General features: G+C 35.1%; 1 protein-coding gene across 1 annotated transcript in view; it reads left to right on the plus strand.

Annotated features, from left to right (window-relative positions):
* The window catches only part of LOC120631567 (transmembrane protein 151B-like), a 39,468-nt gene extending 17,111 nt beyond the window's left edge, over positions 1-22,357 (plus strand). Inside the window, exons 2-9 of the mRNA XM_039901201.1 lie at positions 10,617-10,765; positions 12,853-12,909; positions 13,616-13,819; positions 17,593-17,677; positions 20,371-20,536; positions 20,907-21,030; positions 21,109-21,229; positions 21,305-22,357. Coding sequence (XP_039757135.1) covers positions 10,689-10,765; positions 12,853-12,909; positions 13,616-13,819; positions 17,593-17,677; positions 20,371-20,536; positions 20,907-21,030; positions 21,109-21,229; positions 21,305-22,201 — 1,731 coding nt within the window. The 5' untranslated portion in view covers positions 10,617-10,688 and the 3' untranslated portion in view covers positions 22,202-22,357. The remainder of the gene's footprint in view (positions 1-10,616; positions 10,766-12,852; positions 12,910-13,615; positions 13,820-17,592; positions 17,678-20,370; positions 20,537-20,906; positions 21,031-21,108; positions 21,230-21,304) is intronic.
* The last annotated feature ends 873 nt before the right edge of the window (positions 22,358-23,230 follow it).

A 23,230-nucleotide genomic window follows, 5' to 3' on the forward strand; every position in this document is an offset into this window, starting at 1 on the left:
TGAATCAATAATATTTTTTAAATTTATTTTTTGGGTTAATAATTTTCATTCGTATTCTGCTGAGTATAACTAAACAACATGCTTTTTTTGTTTACACAGGACGTTATTGGAGATTTAATCGCGCACGCATTTCGCAGTGGATTCTGGATGGACAATTTTATTATACGCATATATGAAGATATCTAAATGAAAATTTCATCTATTTTTGTAATCATTAGTTCAATGAAAATTGAGTTTTTAATTTAGATATCTTCATCTATTTTTTTAATCTGCAGTTCAATAAAAACGTTTGCGGTTAAATCTCCAATAACGACCTCTTTGATAGTAAACAAAAAACAGTTTGTTGTTATTTTATATCAAGCGGAATACGCTTGGACAAATTATTGCACCTACCAGGTTGGCAGTTCGGTTGGCTGCGCATTAAAAGCGGTCTAGATCGATTGAGACAATCTAAGTTTTAAGAGATGTAATATTATGTCTAGAGTACGGGAAGCTTCACGCCATCCAATATTCCTTAGTGCCTGAAGATCAAAGTCTTCGAAGAGTGCGCGTTGCCAGTGATGACTTATGGCTTAAAGGAAACACGTTCGAAAAACCAATATTTAGCTGTTTATGTAAATTTCCGGTTTTTATTCGGTTACTGGTAAATTACAACCGAATGCTAGCCCCGCGGATCACACTGTCTGGGTGAAATTGGAGCAGCTTGCACGATCTAATCTCTAAATCCATCTCTCGTATGAGGCTTAAGGGGCTGAAGATGTTGATGGCGTTAGGCCGAGGATAATATTATAACTCACACCTGATCCCTTCCTCTCGAATTTAGAAGAGTTTCGTGTCTAACGGCTTACAGAATTCCAGTCCGCACATAAACCGTTATAAGCAGAGTTAATATTACGACAACATCATTAATCTTTTAGCACCCTACAGCTTGGCATTGCCCTCTTCTCCCATTTTGAGATAAGGGTTTATAGAGCATATATTCACAATGCTCCTCCAATGCAGGTTAGCGGTCTTTACCGATTATTGACACAATACGTGTATGATACTAACAGGGACCGACGTTTAACGTGTTCTTCAGGCATGGATGGTGCCGTAATTTTTCTAACTCTAATTTGGAACCACTTCAGACCAGCAAAGTATTTCGAATTTCAATAAAAAATGAATTAATATAAAAGTAAATGTATAAGATGAATACAGAAGTAATTACATTTTATCTTTGGAATGAATGAAATAAAATTCCAAAGCTAAAATCTTCAGCATTTTATTACATTTCGCCTCATGGAACGATTTCAACTTCGCTTTAAAAAAGTTTAGCGTAGGTACAACTTTTATCTGCTCGAATAGTTTGCAGTATAGTACAGTACTACACGCAACCTATAGTATAGGAACTAAAAATAAGTTATTTACTTTAATTTTCCATTATTTCAATGTTACGGTTATGAAACCACTGAAAACCAATATACTAATTATTATAAGTCAGAATATTTATTTTCCGTTTATCTGAATCCTACGAATCGCGGAGCACACTGCAGGTGTACAGTACCTGCCGAGTCTTTAAAGTAGCCGACGCCCGTTTTTCCGCATGACCGGCCGGTTTCAAAGATCTTTAAACTATATGAGCGAAAGAATTGTATAACAAGCTTCCCCGTTGACTACGAAAGTGCTAAGAACTTTTAATAATATATGCGAGCATAACGGTTTACGATTTTAAGTTAACTGTGTGGTACGATTTTAATTTGTAAACAAAAAATGTATGTATGGACCCATTTGCTAGGCCTCCAAGCCTCATATTCTATTCCTTCCTTCTTCATACTCTATTATTTAATTAGGCCTTGTCGGGATACTGTTCAATCTTCATCGTAATCATTATTTCTCAAGCAATTACTGTCTTTTTGTTGGGTACAGGCTTCTTTTCTCATAAAAAAGCGCTTAAATAATTTAAAACTTTTTGAGTATGTTTTTCTTAACACGATCCTAAGGTAATTTTTGCCTTACAATTGCATAGATTTAAAAATGTGTTAAACATTTATTACAGTGGGGTTACGATATTATTGATGATTTTTTTAATGACTACAAGTTCACCTCCTCCATCTCTTCCAAGGCAGGCTAATTATGTTGAAAAAAATTACATTCAACATAATAATTTTTAGTTTCTTCTAAAAATTATTATGTAGATTGCACATGATTATGTGCGTGTGTAGTCTACCGCTTGATGGTCTACCACCTTTCTCATTCGGAGAGGAGACCCTTGCCTTGCAGTGGGCCAGCCTGTAGTAACAAATTGACAGTGTCCACTCCCAAGCGACGGAGAACAAGTTAAGATAGTAATTTTCAAAGCCTACACGCGTTGGGTCCATCTCTACTATGCTTTGCCTGTAAGCGATTATATATTAGCGCTTGGGATTTTATTATTTCTTATTATTTACTTTGTATACCTTCTACTATTTATAATGTAAAATCTTTTACAATATATATATATCTGTAACTGCCAACAAACTTTCTGTCTGTAAGTGTTCAAAAATCATTCAAATTGAGCTCTTGGGTATCAACATCTCATCCAATCTTAACTACGGGAAAAGTATTGAGGGTAAGAACTGCTTCTAAAACTTGGTATTCTTAACAAGGTTAAGCCGTATTTCACGTCAAGGCAGCTTCTTACACTTTACCAGGCTCAAATCTGAACCAGCATGAATACATGTAGTCTGTGGTCACCTGTGGGATGGCTCTGCCAAAACTCGCGACTCGCGATCGCGACGATCCACCGAGTTTTGGCAGAGCCATCCAGAAGAAAGAAGAATTATCGGCGACGAATCACTTACTCAGGCGAAACTACACTGCCTACAGCACTGCGGTAATGTTGCTGCCTGTCGGTTGTTTCAGGATACACTTTGGCAAGTGTGCTCAGGAACTTCGTAATCTTGTTCCTCCGTTCTACCACAGAACAGCGAGTTGCCGTGAACGGTGGCATCATTATGCGATTGACATTTAGCCAACACGTACGAAGCGCTTTTCATCTACGTTTCTGATACGTAACAAATCAAGAGTGAATAGGCATCTTCTAGGCAAGCGCGCCCCATCTTAGGCTGCATCATCACTTACCATCACATACCAGGTGTGATTGCAGTCAAGCACTGGTCTATACTTAAAAAAAAAGTAACGCTAAGTTTTGGAACGCTCTTCCGGAATCGGTTTCCTGATACATACAACTTGAATGACTTCAAGGCAACAGTTAATAGGTATTTTCTAGCGCAGCGCGCCCCAACTTAGATTGCATCATTGCTTTCCACCAGGCATGATAGTTGTCAAACGCAAGCCTATCTACTATAAACAGAATAGGTAGCCTGCACCCAGAACCCTGGACGTTAATAGATTTATGATGATGATATTGGTAGTGATATTACCCAGGATGAAAGGTTTAACGTGCTTTCCAAGGGCGGACAGTGTCAAGTTCCTAACTTCGGGCTGATACTGGAAATTTACTGACAAAAACCCAATATTTAACAATATTTACTCAATCGGATCTAGGCCTTGTGATCAGCAGTGGAACATGCGAGTTTTTACCCAATAATTTATTTTAGTCGTGACCTTGGACTATGAATAAGCTGCATAGCTATGAATAGAAGGGAAATAGCGTGTAATACGATTACGTTAACAAAGCTTGGGCGTGTATCAACACGGATATGTTATATTTCCAACCCGTTGTTGCATTGTGAGCAGAACATATTTAACTATGTTTATAACTGTTGTTTGCCTAGTATTTTGCACGTAATCGTGTTCTTCGGATATTTATCCGACAGAATATTCGAAAACTCTTTGTTAATGGTTAGCAAATTTTACTAAGGATCGTGAAAGTCTTTGCTTTGATTATATTGAAAAATAAATAAATAATCAGTATTAGCCCCTTCGAACAACAAAATTGTGCGAGATATGCTATCAGTCTTAAATAGTGTAGATTATCCATTTCAGAACGTTTTTTAACCTAGAAATTTCTCTTCTTGGTAGTTTATGTAAGTTAATTATATTTTTATTTAATTTTTTACTTTATGCACCATCCACTTTCCACCTTTTTATCGGCTTCGAAGGCTCAGGTTGCCTTTAAAAGATTACTTTTAGTGCCGCCTTTGAACCTTAGCACTAAGTACTATTACTGTTTTCCTTGTGTTTTTCCTTTTGTGTTTTGTTGCTATACCGTTTTTCTATTCTATTATTTTATGTGGGTATGCTAATATAGCAAAACCAAAAACTTGGTTTACCAAAGCATAATCAAGTTTTTTTTTATTTTACATTTATTTGAACTCTTCTTGATTAATATCGAATGTGAGTGGCAAAAAGTTAAATGAGGGGAGTCAATTGGGATTGTAGGGAAATTCCGTAGATTTCCTAATCTACAGAAATTCCCTACAATCCTAGTAAAAAGAAAGTACTTATTTATACATTTCCACGGTCGTACTCTTCATGTCTGAGGGTCTGACTTTTCTCTGTACGTCATCTCGATCTATCGCCGTTGTAGAAGCTGCTGTCAAGTGTACAGCAAATATGGTCAGACTAACGCAACGGTCTGTGACTACTTCATTCCACTTTTCCGAAGACTAATAGTTTTTCAAGATTATCTCCATCTTTCCTGGCAATGTGCGAAACGAAGTAATCTAGAATTCGGTTGGGGCAGATTTTTTCTTATTCCATCACAAGTTAGCCATTGATATCAATTTCACCTGCTGGTAAGTAATGTCTACTATGGTAACGGGCTAGCCTGTTAGAGGTATGGATGGCATATATATCAAACCCATACCCCTAATCTGTTTTTACCCGATATCGTTCCTGAACACTAAATCGCTTAGCAGATCGTCTCGCAATAGGGTGGTATCTAGCTTCGGCTGAAGCTTTCCACTAGACCAGACCAGAGCTTATTCAAATTTGACGGCCGATTGGTGCAGTGGGCAGCGACCCTGCTTTCTGACCAAAGCCCGTGGGTTCGATTCCCATAACTGGACAATGTTTGTGTGATGAACATGAATGTTTTTCAGTGTCTGGGTGTTTATCTATATATTATAAGTATAGTTATATATTATTCATATTATAATTATTCATCAGTCATCTTGGTACCCATAACACAAGCTATGCTTACTTTGGGGCTAGATGGCGATGTGTGTATTCTCTTAGTATATTTATTTATTATTCTCTATCATTTATTATTTTTCTTTTTTTTTTTTAATTATTAACAGTGCTTAAGAATAAATTAAAAAACACTAAAAAATTATTAAAAAAAAACCTCCACCCTCCGCTTGCGGGGCTTTTGAATGCCCAAGCAACCGGTGGTCAGGTGGTGGTGGTTCATTATTATTATTAAATGATTAATTTCTAAAATTTCCCCGAAAACCCCGGGACCTGCCACTTAAAAACATAGCACTTACTGCTGCGCCAGGACGGCCATCAACATCGGTCAGCAGATAGTGAAGAGCTTTTTTTAACAAAGTAAGCTAATAAAGTAGATCTGAGCAAACATTTTTTTTTTCCAGAATTCGCTTGTAAAAGCGTAGGAGCATAATTTTTTCTGTCCCTTAATGACTTTACCTAATTAAAATTGAGTGTGCGGAAACGGGCACAAAGGGGAATTAAAATTGGGTCATCGTCGAATTTCGGTTTACTGTAACGGCAAACCGCATCGTATAATTATACCCTGGTACAATTTAATATCCATCTGTAGATATAGATGCGAGAGCGGTATCGAACAGGTCACGCCGCACACCAAATGTATTGGAAACGCGCCACAATTATCGCTCCTGTATCTCTTTTCTTTATTGCAATCTCACTCTGAGTGTTAGTCTCTTAAATCCATTAAACTCATAGTCCCAAAAGGTATTGAAGTGATATCGGGTTGGAATGGTAAATTGTTTATCGGCACATCTTTCTCATTAATATAGCAACGGTCGATGCCTTTCACTAGAGCATAGGAAATAAAATTCAGAAATTAGTAATTCCCAAATTACTTCTACTGTATTGGAGATTGAACACGATCGTTTGAATTGTTGAAATAATGTTGCATTGAGTTTATTATTGGAGAGATTGAGAAAAAACCGCAAAATTTATACAATTACACAACCGCTAACTACGGCAATGAGCAGTATACGGAGGTTATGTTGTCTTTTTATATATCAAATTTCAATACAAGAATGAAGGTATAACAATATTTTTTCTCATTAATTTGCACATTATTGTATCGGTACTGTTTAACGATATCAATATTCTGAAACTATAACTTTGTAGCTGGTGCACGTGTACACATTTAATTAGAAATAAAATGTGATATTGAACAGTTTGTGGATCCAGTTTACGGCCTCCCTATTTTATATTATTAAGATTAATAATAATAGGCTTACGCAACTAAGCTTCTAAAATTAATAGGGTGGTAATGAATCAGCCATTGAAATCGGTACACACAGAATTTATGTCAAACTAGCTGTTGACCGCAAAATGGTCCGCGTTTGTTTTGATATCTTGAGAATCCCACAGGAACCGTTGTTTTCCAGGGCTAGATAGATAGATAGGGCAAGCTATTTCGGTGCCAAATTTTTTCAAGATCGGTGCAGTAGTTAATCAGAACAAAATATTAGTATGGGTACAAAATAAAAATTTGCCGTTAATTTATTTGCTAAATTTCATCTAGATCTGTGCGCTGTTTGAGCCAAACATATTTACTTAACAACTTATGCAACATTCGCATTTATAATAATTTCACGGACCCTAGACACGTGTAAAGATATTTTTATTGTCAAATTTATACATATTCAACATAACAATCGCCTCCCACACTTGTAACCCACATAATATTTGGTCGAAAAATATTTGTGGATGAATTTGAAAACTTTCACAGAAAGCTTTAAAGAATTATTAGTACATTTTAAATCGTGTTTGAAACGTGACTCGTAATGAGGACATTATTACTTTGTGACCGAACAAAACCTCTCGAAAATAATTCGTCTGGTAGGCTTTGTTTGTGGCTAGTTATCACACTATCGACAAATGCGTAACGCTAAGCGATTCACAATTTCGGTTCGATGTCGCGTCGACACCGATTAATGGCTTAATAAAACTGCTATATCTCCCTCAGGTTAGCCCGTCATCCGCCATCTTAGACTGCATTATTATTATTTAACTATTTATTGTATACCACAACATTAAGATATACAAAAATATTAAAATTAAAATCAGAAACATAAAGAAAGAAGTAGAATACATGTGCGGCCTTATCGCTTAATAGCGATCTCTGCCAGACAACCTTTGATTTAGGAAAAAAGAAGAGGAGACTATATTGCTAAAGAATAGACTGCTGGTGGTACACATTTTTAAAATACATACATGCGAATAACTATACATACTGCATCATAACTTACCAGGTGACAGTCAAGGGCTAACTTGTTAACTTGCAGTGGAATAACCAGTAGTTAAAATGGTTTGTGGTAGGCTGGATGCGAGCTTAGCTGAGTTTTCCAATTCAGAAATTTGAGAGAGTTCTATACACATATATATATATAAGAGTTTAAGAAATTCCACACAAACGAAATTGCTGGCATACCCTAGTAGGTATATAAACAAAATGTATTTTAATCATGAGAGCCGTTTTCGAGAAACCAATACACAATTTCTTTGAAGGAAAGTAAGCCCTACAAACTCTCGCCTATAACTAAAGTGTTTTGCCTAAATTTCTCTAAATAATAATTTACTGCTTGAAGCTTAGTTTAATCTGTTTGAATATCTACTAAAACTGTTTGAACTCGAGTGAACGTGCCGTGAAGATGTAAACAACGGCTTTTCCTTAAATTACCTTTCGTCGAGGATTATGTTTCTGGAAGGATTCGAACTCTCGTTAATTAGCGCAATGTTTTCTATTGATGGGCAATGAGAAAGACCTATCTATACTCTTGTAGATACAGCGATATTTATGAAACTGAAACTTCGTTTTATTTCAATGTAAAACACCTGACATATAATGGTAGCACGCACATAATATAATAAATATTATTTTAGGTATTCCAAGAGCTAAATAAATAGCTTTAAGAGCTTGCATCTGGCATGGGTGAAAATGACACAATATCGAATAATATTTTTTTCACTTTTTTACTGTATGGTTAATTATTTTTTTGTTACAATATGCTGTTACTTATTTATTTTATACATCAGTATTTCATTAATTTTTTAAATTGTTATATTTGTTGACTTCAAACCTTAAAACCTTACTTATAGCGGACCCTCGCGACTTCGTCCGCGTATTAATCAACCTTAAAAAATAGTCGTATGTTGACGCGGATTGTTTTTTAGAGCTTTAAAGAAACAGTTCCGACAATTCCGACATGCTTCCGTTTTGGCGTAACGTTTCCGTTCACACGTCGCACTCATCGAAATCTCTAAAAATATTATTTGCAGATTGTGCAACGTTTCTCACTGATGATCGTAGCGTGGTCGTGGTAACTATCCAAACATTGATCTCCGTATATTAAACTCTAGCTTATAACTGCAGCAGTAATTAATTTATCAACAATAGAGTTTTCGACCAAACCATCGATCCGTATGAAAGTTCCTCTGATATGTTTCGGTCACATGGGTCAATCTCGAGAGAGATTTTCTAACTACGCGATAAATATTATAGTGCGCAAACACAGATGCACTCTCTATTCTCTCACTCTTCTAGTCCAATGGAACGGCAGATCCGACATGATCGGAAAGACATCAGGTACAGTACCGACAGGTTAACGTGATGTCTAAGGCTGAGGTGAATCACCGCAAATTATTCTCAAACTTCGGCCTGGTACTTATGACCTCTCGATTGAAACCCCAATACGTATTCAAAGGCCCGAACCGGGAATCAAACCCATGACCTCGTCTTCTGCAGACGAATATACTCACCACTAAACCATCAAGACAGTTTTGAAGAACGTACGATCGATTCTAGGCAGTTAATAAATAAAATATGTCGAAGGAATTTAATAAATAAAAGTTAATAAGCACACAGAGCGTGAATTAAGTTCGGTTTTCCGAAAATGAGTTACGGTCCCAAAATCTCATCTGGTCTAAAAATATTTGTCCCCGGAGAATCTCCGGGTAATATTAAGGTGGTGTAAATAAGGCCGAGTCTACAAAATCGTTTCTCCACGGCCTACGTCAACATATTTCGCGGAGGGGACGCCTCAAGTTCCCGGGACAAAGTGGTTTAGGTCTCTATCGAGTTTGTGATAAAATATTTATTGGATGCGCAAATAAAAAATGGGATATCCAATTTCATGTTTTCTCAATACAAATGGGATTCCGTTAGGCATATAAACCTATTTCATATGTTCGATACTTAACAGTGTTAATGTTTTTATGCTCCCTTATGAGAGACCTCCATAAATCAAGATTTTAACGTTTTACAAAGTTTTGGACAACATTTTCCCTAATTTTGTAATTTATGGGTGTTATTTGTTAGTATTTAGTATTGTTTCGCAAAGTGATCGCTCTACGTCATGCGCTGCCCATTCAATTTACACAAACTATAAATTTAATTAAATTAAATTACTTACTGCATTGTGTTAACTTTTCAAAATTAAAAAATCATAAGCTATTTTTTTCAAGTAGGCTTACTCTATAAGTGATGAACGTTTTTAAAACTTCAAGTCTGTCTGTTTACTACCGGTAAGAAGCTGGCAAGAAAGTCATCAATTGTTCCTTCAAACAATTTACATTTAACATTGTAACATTGCTCCCGTTATTAAACTGGTATTGGTTATTATCACTTACTTTTTAAACTAATCGTATAAACAACATATAAACAACGTATCGTCCGGCAACCTACTTTGAAGCAGAGTGGTAAGCCGAAGCTTTCATCTTCTTCATTCCCAGAAGACTACCTGACCCCAGCGGCAGGACGAGATTGATAAATGTGTAAGAAAGGACTTCATAGTATTATAATTATATCGGGGCTTAAAGTTAGTTTATCTACTTATATGTTACAAGCTTTCATTTAGTTTAACTTTTTGACTCTCATTCCCTTTTTCCGGTTAAATGTTACTACATTTCCAACTGAAGACGATGTTTAATAGTACCTATTTCTCCACTCTTATCGAAGTGCATTATATATTGTAAAGTATATATATATAGGGTGTATGTTAGATGCGTTAATGTATATTAGTTTATGTTTTAGTATTTAGTTATTCGTATGTATGTATTTTATTTTTAGTCCCACCTCTTTGTTTGTTCTTCTCTTCCTTTTCCTAATTCTAAGATTGCCTGGCAGAGATCGCTACTAAGCGATAAGACCGCATATGTTTTCTCCTTCTATATATCTTTTTCTTCATGTGGTTTTCAAATAAAGAGTAATATTAATTATAATCAGGCATGCAGGTTACCTCACGATGTTTTAGTTCACCTTTTCCTTTGATGTTTTTTCAAGGTGCGTGGAGTCCACCAATCCGCACTGGGCCAGCGTGGTGGACTACGGCCTCATTGAGGGGGGAGATATGATGAAATGCGATCTTACTATGACATGAAGCTGTAAAGATGCCACAAGGACAAGGAGTCTCTAGGATCTGTTGATTGATACAAGGTGATTTTAAAAATATAAATCATTTCTTTTTTCTTGCCAGCGTCCACGCCAGCAGAGCCTGGGCGGGGTTTTGAGGCGCGAGGGCAACTGGAAGTGCTTTCTCCTGACCCTCATGATCGCGGGATGTCTTGGCTCCGTAGTGTGGTGCAACACCGCCGAGATCGACCGGGAACTCATAGACCTTAACACGTGAGTTATTTATTGAACACAACAGTAGTCTTGTCTTTATACTTAGTAATGTCATTTATAGCAATGTATATTGCAGTGTGAACATTTAACTTACTTTTTAAACAGAAATAGAGAGATACATACACATACATAAACAACGTGTAACCGAATTACGAAATATTGTGAAGGGTGCAGAAGTATATTTAATTAGGGATAACCCTGTAAAAATATTAAATCAAAAGAAGCATATTTATTTTTCCATACAAACGAATTAGAAATATTCTAAGTGTTTACCTATAACAACCCTATTGAACACAAAAGACCGACACGCGCATAGTACCTACTTACGCTACGCGACGCGTTTAAAGTGACAGGAGTCACATGATTTTAATTGTGCATGTGATGTTAGAGCTGTATCCAATTTATTTCAGTAAAAACTATGGCAGTGGTTTACTCAAAAACAATATTTTATTCGGTTGCACAGATAAGTCACAGAGACAGTACATAATGTAACTCTAAAGTGAAGTAGTGTGAAGTATTATTTCGGTTTTCATTTACACGTTGTATAAACATTACATTTGCTGTTTGCTTTTACCCTTTCCGCATTTACGCGAAGAATTCCATAATCTATAGAGACCTGTATTGTAGTTATAATGTAAATATAGCGAACGCTAATTTCAATTAATAAATCAAGCTAAACCAAATAGATATTTATTTAAATGAGTCGATTGCTATCATCACCTTTCATCAAAACATTACCTAGATACAAAAACACCTACTATTAGATATAATATTAGACGCTTAGGTATAGTGCAAGTTTAAACGTCGACCCACACGTATTTATTAGTAAAAATATTCGTGTAACGAAAATAATATAGTAAATCCGCATAATGATTTTCAACATTCCATTAATTATATCAATCCACATATTTCACATTTTAGCAGTATGATTTTATATACTAGGAATTACATAGTTAGAATATAATTTTGTAGAAATGTCTCAGTTCAGAGGGCAATTGTGTAAAAAAATTGTATTTATTTGTCGGTTGAAAACGGATGGTTTCATTTATCACTAAAATTGCGATTTGTTAAGAGTTACGGTCCCAAAACTTAATTAATAATAATTTAAATTAGTAATAATATAAAGTGGTGTTATCCATTTCCTATCCTACTCTGTCAATAAGACCGGCTCTACTTACTTTACTATTTGAGCTGTAGGGTTTCCATTTTATTTTTTATTAACTTTGGATATAAACACGTTAAAACGCCATACTCAGTTCGGGGTAATCAACAGAGGCTACTTCACGCCCAACCACGGACCAATTTATACAACCGTACTGTTCTGCACTAGGGAACTACAACCAAATCCCTGCGGTTCCATAAAAGCAGGCAGTTCAACATGACGAAAAACTTAAATTGACCTGCACCCAATCCTTATTTGAACTGCACAAACAGAAGTGTTCCTCAGAGTTGTTAATATCTCCGTGTTGATTTAGTATAACTTTCGTTACCTACTATTCAATGTTTGGTAATCTAAACCTCTGAATAAGGAACAGCAAGGATACTTTGCCAAATCCCCATATCATAAACATAAATTTTTCAACTTACACATTAATTGGTCCCTCATTAGTCTATTCCGAATACACTCCACCATCAAATGCAGGACAGCTTCGTCTATATTAAAAAAAATCACACTCTGGTGAACTCAGTTTTCATACTTTTCACAATTCATAAGATATCCAAATTTGTTTAAAGGAACATGCCCAGCACGCAGTCTCAGAGCTATCATAACCACAGAATCTAACCTCGCTAGCAAAAGTTTATTTTGATGGTTAAATTAATAGTTTACCCAAAAAGCTGCATTATTTTTGTTTTTAAGCACATTTTAATCTTAATCATATGGACAACTTAACTTAATACGATTTTGAAGCCAACGATTCATGTAAAACAACATTACATAATCGCCTTACTGTTCTTGAGACATTATTACACTTATGGCAGGTGTATGAAAAATATTTTTTGGTAAACCTTAGGTAATTGGATTATGTCGTTTGTTATCTTTTATTAAGTATGTAGTTAATCCAGTAACATGAAGATAACTCCCCTAGGCTATGGAGGAAAACTAGTCACGAAGTACTTGACAACCGACTGCGTGCGGAATCTTGGTAAGAGGCAATCAATGTTTTAAAAGTTGCTTTCTTCCTTCTGTCATTTCACTGCAGCGTTTATCTTATATTTCGGCAACTCGACCTTAGCTCTGTTACAGTTTAGCAATCATATAGTTTGACAATGAAAACATTATATAATTTATTGGATAGAGACTGTGAACTGCCGAGAACATGACAAGGCCTTGAATATAATATAATTTGGAGCTCTTTGCGTTGGGCATTAAAGACAGTGTTCCATACACTCTAATGTATGTGGATAAATGTACGGTCTACTAAACGATTATTTTATCATGGTATATCATGGAATGAGTAAACAATAGAAACTCACGATACAAAAAATCTCTATAATCGCGGAGGTAGTTAGTTGTAAAGTTTTTGGTTATTGAGCCATTTTAAATTCTCCCGTGGTATGTTTTAAAAAGTCCCGTGTGAAAGTGCAGGGCCATCGCATGTCTACAAGACATTTGCTAACTACCATTGTCATTAGCCAACTCTACAATTGCTAAACTGTGTTTCTACCCTTAGCTCTGTGGCTGAAATAGTTACTAATATAAGGTTGCCGGCAAGAGGGTGACATTTGCAAAAAAAAGGCATTGTCCAACTCTACTATTGCTAAACTGCGTTTCTATTTTGGACTCTTTCGCTAAAATAGATTTTGTTTTTTCCAACACAACTCATCTACTCATAGTTTCTTGTCCCTTAGGTACCCCATAAAGAGGACAGTTCGCGAGTCACCCTGCGACGTTGGCTACGCATATATACCAATCGCCTTTGTGCTACTCTTGTACTTAGTGTACCTGGTGGAATGTTACCATAGCACAGCAAGAATCCAGCTCGCAAAGCGTGTGGACGTTGCGGCAGTCAGTGCGAGAGTCCATTCTATGAGGACTTCTACGCCAAGGGTCTGGTGAGATATTTTAAATTATTTAATATTATAAATGCAAAAGTGTGCCTATTTGTTTGTCCTTACTTCACGCCTTAACTAATTAAGTTAAGGCGTGAAGTAAGGAATTCCAATCGAATTGATTTTTCAATACTTTTTTGATAGATGCAAGGAAGGAGAGTAACAAAAGCTCCTTTTGGTCTTGCAAAAGAATCAAATTACCAAGGGTTCTTTACAGGAACTTTTTTTATATGTTTGTACTAAATATCGTTCTTCCATCACGTTCTAACAAAGAAACCAAACGACTTTTACACCTTACGTAACACTGCAGGAGACAGCTTGTTTTACAGCACTTTGAAAACGTTTTATCCCTTGACACATTCGTAAATATAGGTATAGGTAACACGACCCCACTACTAATTAAACTCGCGTGGATTTTCGTCTAAGAAAATTTGTTTGTTGATTTGTGCCGTGAACAAGTTCCTAATTATAAGCCCTTAAACTAGTTGGCTATTAGTCCCGAAGAAAAGCCACGTAGATATAATTCAGTTTTGATCTTTCAATTTAATGATAAAAGTAGGTTGAATACTACCACAAACACCGTTAAGCCGCAAGAGATGAAAGAGTTGGATGTAACGCATATTTCAATTTTGCCTCATCATCAACCTCATCGACATTCCAAGGTCAACTGAATTTCTTAATTGCTATGTTGTTTTTGCACCTCTGACGTCATACCTATTTTTCGGTTACGTGCGGCTCTTAGGTTATCTGAGTGCCTAGTGGGAGATTTTCTACCTACGTTTACTAATACGATCGCGTGTAAATTAACTAGGAGCGCCCTCTAGCTACAATACTGGGAAACTGCATTATCAATAGATGGCTCTTTTAATACCGTATATTATAATGTCTTATGGCACCCGATGTCTTCAAAAAGAGATAATGTTTTAAATTTTGCGAAACATAACAAATTAATCAACTCTAAACCAGATAGAAGAATGTTTAAATTTTGGAAAAAAATCTATGATAAGCATTATGATCCACAAAAACAAATCAACAGTTTGTAGATGAGCTTGTAGGCTGTAGTGATTTACTTATTTGTTACCCATTATGTAAATTTAACTTTCGTACTAAGAAATTAACATGACACTAAGAAATAGAGTTTTTGTATACAATTGAAATTTTAATTTGGCATTTTTAAAGAACATTTGTTACAAAAAAATTAATAGTTTAATAATAGTGACAGTGCCAATATAATATACATATTGAGTTAAATTAGCCTGGCAATGTACCGAAAGCACGGTTCTCAAGCAAACTTAGGAACAGCCAGGCGCCTGGTAATCACAGCAAAACTACTGTAAGATATTTGAAGTACTGCGATTATTCAACAGACAAGCTAATGTGACTTTGGACTGATACTATGTCAGGCAGCGGACGTCAATCATTGAGAGATTAATGATTATGATGAGTTGATCATAAAAAACGTATGTATCATCATATCAACCCATTACCGGCCCACTACAGGGCACGGGTTCACAAACGGTCTCGAAGTTCGTTGGCGATCAGTTATAATAACAATATATTTATTTATCAATCTCTACAGATATTGATAATTAAATATATGATGAAAAACGTGTCCAGAAAATTGATTTTATTCAATAACTAAAACGATCTCGATGTTGAGTAAAATTATAGCACTGTCTTTTACGTAATAAAGCAGCCTTGCAAGAAGAGCTTGCCGAATGGATTTGGAATTGGAGTGAAATTGTTTTGCTTCGTTTTACAAAGCCGCTACCGTAGGATTTTGTAAAACAATTCCGCTTTCTGTTAACAATTTCGAAGACAATTCAAACATAATATACGGTAGTAAACAAACAAAAAAATTGGTTGTCTGTACAGTCGGCTTACTGACGATAGTTGAACGTGACAACGTCGTAAGAAAATACTGATGGAATGGTTGCATTTTCCAAAAGAAAATTTTAATTTTATTTGTTTGATAGATATTATCGTTGCTATAAACAATTGACACCACATTCACTTTTCACTGCACTTCATCCTTGCCGAAAACATGTAAATGTATTGTATAGAAGCTGCCCACGCGAACGCATCGCTAACTCAAGTAGGAGAGAGACAGATGTCGAACGCGGAGGCCGACTGTGCCTCTTTGTCGCTCGTTCCGCGCTCTCGCTTGCACTTCAATCCTTGAATGGAACGCCTCTGTGCGAGGTAACGCCGCATACGTCATGTTTTTTCATGCGTGCAGCCGGCTCCATCGAATTATAAGACGTTGTCACGTCAAAATATACAGTCATACTATTTTAGTCAATAGTGGCATAACTTCATCCAATCAAATCGAATTTATAAACCTAATTCATTGCCAAAATCAAAACATTTATAATCTACCGCACTTTTTTTAAACAGATATATATATTTGTAGGGTCTTTAAAACACACGCAAATTGTTTGGTTTTATTTATTAATATTACCCATATAGATTTTCAACGCATCTCACCATTATATATCTTATTCAAATTATTAAGTGGATTTGCCATCAAAAATAAGCCAATTTAATCGGTCTGTAGGAAAAGTTCAGACATTTAAACTTTGAATTGACATATTACGGTTAACTTGTTGGATTTGGACATGTATATTTTAGCTCAAACTTCCCAACTACGCCTAGCTCGAGATTAAAATTCATTGTTATTAAACATTGGCGCCTGCATAAATTACTTTTGTAAGCTTCCCGGCTAAATAACGTGATTAATGTAGAGGAATTCGTAATTTTGGTGTTTTCATCAAATAGTATAAGTAGGTATTTCATTACTTATGCTCTTTGACTTGTAGTTGTATCTACCATATATGTATTGCTTCACTAGGTTTTTTATTTGTAAAACGGTATCTATAAACACCTTATAACGATTGGCAAAACAAGCAATGGACGCTATAACTTATATTATTATACACTTAATTGCCAACGATTTGATTACCATCCCTTATGAATGCGGCCATTTATAGCTTAAATATTAAATATCTCGATTGTGCCTGTCACTAATATAAGGTATTTGACTTTTATATGTGCGTGCGTGCTCTTATTATGGGGCACAATTCCATGAAATTGTAAAGACCTGTATAAATTTTCGTCGTAACCTTTTTCATATCGTTGCACAATAAATATTAAAAGTCCTTTTATAAATCGATTCGAACAAATTAAAGTTCTAAATTTGACTTAAGCGAGGTCTATGTCAAATGTCATGGTCGATGTCAAATTATTTTGGTTTTTTTTATTATTAAGTATGTTGACGTCCGACTGCCGTAGTGGGCAGCGACCCTGCTTTCTCAGTCCAAGACTGTGGGTTCGACTCCCACTGATGGAAAACGAATGTGAATAACTTCGATAGGCCTAAAATAAGTTATTATAAATCATAAACAAAAGCGTCAAAATTGTTAAAATAATAAGTCCTGTCCTTTATTAGAAAGAAAGTAAGTAAGGTAAAAGGCTATATAAGAAGTCAATTGTAATTAACGTATCAACGTATCTGAATGAATGAAACAAAAAATATCTGTTCAATTAAAAGTATTTCCGATTCTCATTCTATAAATGTAGTCAAATTCAAGAAAGTTCAACATTCATCTTACTTTATATTTCAAAAATTAACCTTCCAATTTCCTTCCGGATCGCTAATCATTTATCTTCATTATTACTCCCTTGCTAATATAATCTATCTGCAACGTAGCGAAGATTAATCGCTGTCGTACCTTACTATTATTTATAGCTACATAACACGTAAAGTTTTCCCTCAGGTGGAAAGCGATTTGCTACCATTATGTGAGGAGAAAACGACAAGTCACGAGATACCGCAACGGAGACGCTTACACCACCACACAGGTAAGGTTAATGATGTTAGGGTGTTATGTTGTATACACTAAAGTGGACTGAATGTATTCTGTACTTCTTAGATTTGTTTCTGGCAATTTAGTTAATTTACAATAGCTTAACAATCTTGCATATTTTTAAGTACAATACAAAGAAAGACTTTTTCTTTGTTCAGCCTCTGACAAGTAAATTTTTCGCATACCAACTTTCATACCCTGTTCTATACAATATACCCGACCCTCGGCGTTGCATCGCCCGCCCTCGCTGTGATGCTGTTTGCTCGGGTCGCAGTGTGCTGCTAAGTGACATAATCTTTCTCAATATTGGGCTGCCAAATACAAAAAAGATTGTTCAAATCAGAACAAAAAAACAGAAAAAAAAAGAAAGTGGAAATACCTACTCAAAGCTCGAAAATCATTCTCATCAATTATGTGAAGTTTTATATATTTTAAATAGGTATTTAGTTCATATTGCTTATTAAACAGTGACCGTGAAAATAATCACTCAGTTAAGAAATATTATAAAATAAATGAAAAGAAAAATTTACTGTTTACAAAACTTTTCTACAAGGAATTTTTTGATTAAATTTATTGGTTTTTGGTATTTTGGTTACGAAAAGGTTCTCCCAAGATCGAAAGGTCCTTTGGAGCGTAGCAGTAGCCTCTGGGTTGTGTGGGCGTGCCCTAAGCCCATTAAAATTGGTTCAAATAAGTCTGAATGAGTAGACTAATAAAGGCATAATATTACAAAATAATCTATTTGTTTTTTTTGCAAAATTCAACCTACTTCAAAGACTGTCGGAGGTCAAACACCTAGTTATTTCTAGAATTAATTTATTATTAATGTTCAACAACACCAACCAGTGTACCTTCTGTACACTTTGAGGGTTTAATCGATTAACATGGGACCCTCTATTCAGATCCTCACGAGTTGACAGTTGGACCTATGAATTAATGAAAGAATTTTCAAAATCGTTCCTTCGAATTGACGGATAATTGGGTTGACAAATAAAAAATACATACAGTCGAATCCTGTATTAAATCGTTTAATAAATAAACAATACAATTATTTTCTCCGTCAGTTAGATACCTAATGAAAATGGATTAATATTTTTGTCTTTATACAAGTGCAGAATAAGTAACAGAGACTCCAGTAAACAGTGAATCCAAATTATACTTTGTATTGTAAATTGTAATGGCAGACGTTGTTGAATCAACATGTAAAATCGATTGAATGGAAAGGACAATGAACTGTATTCATTGAATATGCGAACGTATGGAAAACTAACCGATGTATTAAATGATTAACCATCCGAGTGTGTTATTTTAGGAGCTGTCAAGACACTTATATCAAATCGTTGATTTAAACTATAGTTTGACTTGTGTCTATTAGTAAATATCATATTACCTATGTGACGCGGAACAATAAGCAAAGCCAACGAAAATTACGTTTATCAAACCTATTAAGTAGTTTGTGGATATGTTTGTTGCCTCAATGTGTGTACACGAAAACCAAATATAGACAGCTAGATTTGTAGTCGCGAAATAGTAAATATTAGTTGTGCTTTTAGAAAGTTATTATGCAAATTTTAAACATAAACAGAGTTCTTATATACATATTTATCCACTTAGGGGATTTGCGTGGCTTCTCAGTTTTCTCTCGGATTATAACAGCTACTAAGAAATGCATAGTTCGTCGTGTCGCATATAATATTCCATTATTTTAGAGCTCCTGTCGCCTTACATTAGCTTCGTTTGACTGTCGTATAATTATTTTATAATAATTAGTGTTATATGCACTATTACATATACATATTTTCATTAAATAAATCAAATAACATATAATTGTCAACGTTACATTTCATATGATTTCTGAAGATGACGCAATGTATAAATTTTAGATGAGATCGTCTGAGCACTGCAATTGTTTCTAAAGGTATAACTAAAATCTAAACTTAAGTCTCGGGAAATTTAATTTATGTTTTCAGTCAATTGATGTTTTGAGAATAATAAGTATTTAAATCCATCAATTTAGATAATGTTAAATACAGCGATACAATAAATCAACAGGCACCAGCCTGCCTGTATCAATCAAGAGGCAGGGTGCAACGTGAGCAGGTAAGGCTGGCTTTAGCTACTGAGCTCGAATCCAAAACATTAACTGTCTCGGCTAAAAATATATAATAACTTTATAGGCTATTACACTCCTTTAAATGTACATATGATAAAATAACGCTAAAATAAAACCAAATCTAAATAAATGAATTTAATAATTGATTTTCGCTCTCTTCCCGCGAAACGGAAATCTTTTTAGAACACTAGATTATTATAACGTTTTAAAAAATATAGTACCTTATGACATCTCTGGTAATTAGCAATATTACAAGTAACTTCAGGTCTTATTTGATTTCCATTTCACGGTTCACCTTAACAAATAAAATTGTGTGTAATATCCTATTTTCATTTAAGAAACATCAGAATTTCATATAATTCCGCGCTTGCAAAGTAGCTATCCATAAAATTCCACGAAGTCGGCTTTTCAATTGGTACAACAAAAATATTTTACCATCTCTGAAAAGCACGGTCTAGCAGTTAGATTCCCAAGCATTGTTAGCGGAGAAAACAATAAAATTGTTATTATTATAAGCATCATCACACATTCATATTCATTTTCATTATTTTTTTTAATGTAAAACCTTTTGCAAGGTCTACTACGAGAGGGTGAACACTCACAGTGCAAGCACATCATTTGCACACGCATGCTGTGGACAACGTGATGCATCCAGAAACCTGGTTTTGGACTCAAATACACCAATCACTAAAGTACGCTTCAGCAAAGGATTCGCTTTCGCAAATATCGAAGCAGCTAGTGGTAAGATTTACAAATATACTTAAAATTAATTGCAAACATGAAAAATTAATTCCAAGCATGAAAGCAAGATGAGGGCCAAATCCGGACAGCAAAACTTCACTAATCCAACTAGTTACTGACATTGAGCCACATTGTTTTAATTGCAATTGACTATCTGTTGGAGTACCTGAGTTGCCACGTGATCCACAACACAACTATTTTTCTTCAAAAATGTTGATGGGTTTATTTATTTATATCGTTAATATATTATTTCTTGCTCTAAATGGTTAAGTTTTTTTTGTGTTTTAGTTACTAACTTAAACTGCTTTGAATTAACAGTTATCAACATTGTATTGATATTTTTGGTTTCATTAAAACTCACTTGTTTTAGAATTTGAAGACCAAAGATCAAGATTTTTCGCAGAACATGAGCGATTCGATGATTTTATGGAAATGCGCGAAGGATTAGATTTAATAGGAGTCAGCTCCTTTAAAGAATACATGGTAGCTTACAGGTAACAAAACATAATTTATACAGTTTTTTCCTTTCAGAAGTAAGAAAAGTATAAATTGAATAAATATTTTTTTTGTAGGGATACGGATCGGTGTGCCTGGTACTCTTCCCAGTTACTCTTTTGGACGCTATCCTGCCTTCTTCTTTCCTGGCCTCTTAGGATTATTATAGAATGTAATACGGCTTATGTACATTATACGGTACGTTTAAAATTGTTTACTGCTAACTAATATCAAATTAAGTTCTTCTAAAAAACGATACATACTTTGTTACAGATAACAAAAATTTTCGGTACAAACTACGAGTTAGATCCTAGTCGGCAATTAGATTTAGAAACACATTTGTCAGATACATTGCCACCAGTTCCTGCCACAAATTACGCTTGGGCACTAGCCGATGAACAAAGTGCTGTTCTGTGTTCCGCTGCAAGACCTCCACGTACCCTTCCACTGTCACATGCATCTACTGTAGATAGTCTTGAATTATTCGCTGCTATTCGAGGGAATTGTGCCATTGTACCGTCATACTCAGAAGCTATGCGTATCGATGCTGCGCTTAGAGAAGATCCAGCTGAGAACACTTCCAATGCTGGGGTTCTCATAGACATGGAACCAGAAGAGAGACCAAATCGGCCAACGATAAAAGCCGCTTCATTTGATGAACCAGCAAGAAGGCCCAGAATAAGAATCGCCAGTACTCATTCAAGTCACAACATTGCTGGTAGTGGTCGATCTCATGAAGCTAAACTACAGAATAGAAGATCATGGGCCGGCGTTCTAACAACAGCTCGAAGTGCACGACAAATTTTAGAAGATTTAACGAATAATTCTACTTATCAACCTATACCTGAAACACAAGTAACAAGAAATGGTGAAAATACAATATATTTCTCTAGAGAGCTTTCACCTACCTGTTCAAGAGATCCATTTGGTGGTCGAGCTCAAACGACGCCAACAGATGAGCCACCATCTTATGAAGAGGCCTTAAAGTTACCTGCGTTAAAAAAGCTGACAAGGTCCATTACCGGAACAGATTTAGCGGGTCCTAGAAGAGCTTTTTTAAAAGATGTCTTATCTAATAGAAGATCTTGTTTAGAGGGTGTTGGTGTTTTAGCTGGAACTAAAGTTGTTAGAATACCATATAGTGAGTCTGGTGAAGAAACTCCTCTATAGCGCTCCTATTTTCGAAGACTTTTATGGTGCAATAAAATTGTATTTATAATGGGTATTTCTAGGCGATGTATAATTTAATAGAGGCCACATAAAGTGAGAATTTAATGTTATAAGGTATTAGTTGTAAGCTTTGGAATTGTTATGCGCTAAAGAGCTTGCCCGGTTCTAATTTTATAATACTTACTAGTTATAAATGTATTGTAAAAGACTTGGAATTGAATGAATACAATTTTTTAATTTTTATGACGTACATTTATCGCAATTTAAACTGTAATCGTCCAAATATTTCAAAACTTTTTAAACTAGATAGATAGCCTAATTAAAAGACAAAATTATTCATAATTCTGTTTCCATTAGATAAATTATAATTAATAATACTTTCGTATTGAGATGTAGGTACCTCCTAAAGTTACACTTCTTACAATATTTACTAGGAAAGCAATAGAACGATTCTTGTAAATTTATAAATCTTGCTTATTGCTTAAATCTTTCAAATTAGATTAAACTTATTTACCTTTATTAGTTATTAATTTTATGTTTGTAGGAGATTGATCAAATTTAACTTTTTAGTATACTTTCCATATTTTCTTCCTTATTAAAACTGACTCCACATTGTCTCTGTTGAATGCTCGCAACATTGTATCATACACATGTAATTTTAGGCAAGTGCCTTGTTTTTAATTTAGTGTTAGTTAGGCTAAACCTTAAATATTTCTTCTAGTACTTCGAGAGGTAACAGTTATAATGTGCACATATATTTTTATTCCACTGCCTGATGTTTCGTTACAAATTGTCGATCCTATAATATTTATACAGGGGAGCGTTAATTATACATTAAAATAAATAACGCACACTTATCATTTAAACTACTATCATACGGCTTATTGGCGCAGTGGGCAGCGATCCTGCTTTCTGAGTCCAAGGCCGTGGGTTCGATTCGCACAACTGGAAAATGTTTGTATGATGAACATGAATGTTTTTCACTGTCTGGGTGTTTATCTATATGTTATAAGTATTTATGTAGGACAT

The sequence above is a fragment of the Pararge aegeria genome, chromosome 18 (genome assembly GCF_905163445.1).
Source record: "Pararge aegeria chromosome 18, ilParAegt1.1, whole genome shotgun sequence".
NCBI lineage: Eukaryota > Metazoa > Arthropoda > Insecta > Lepidoptera > Nymphalidae > Pararge > Pararge aegeria.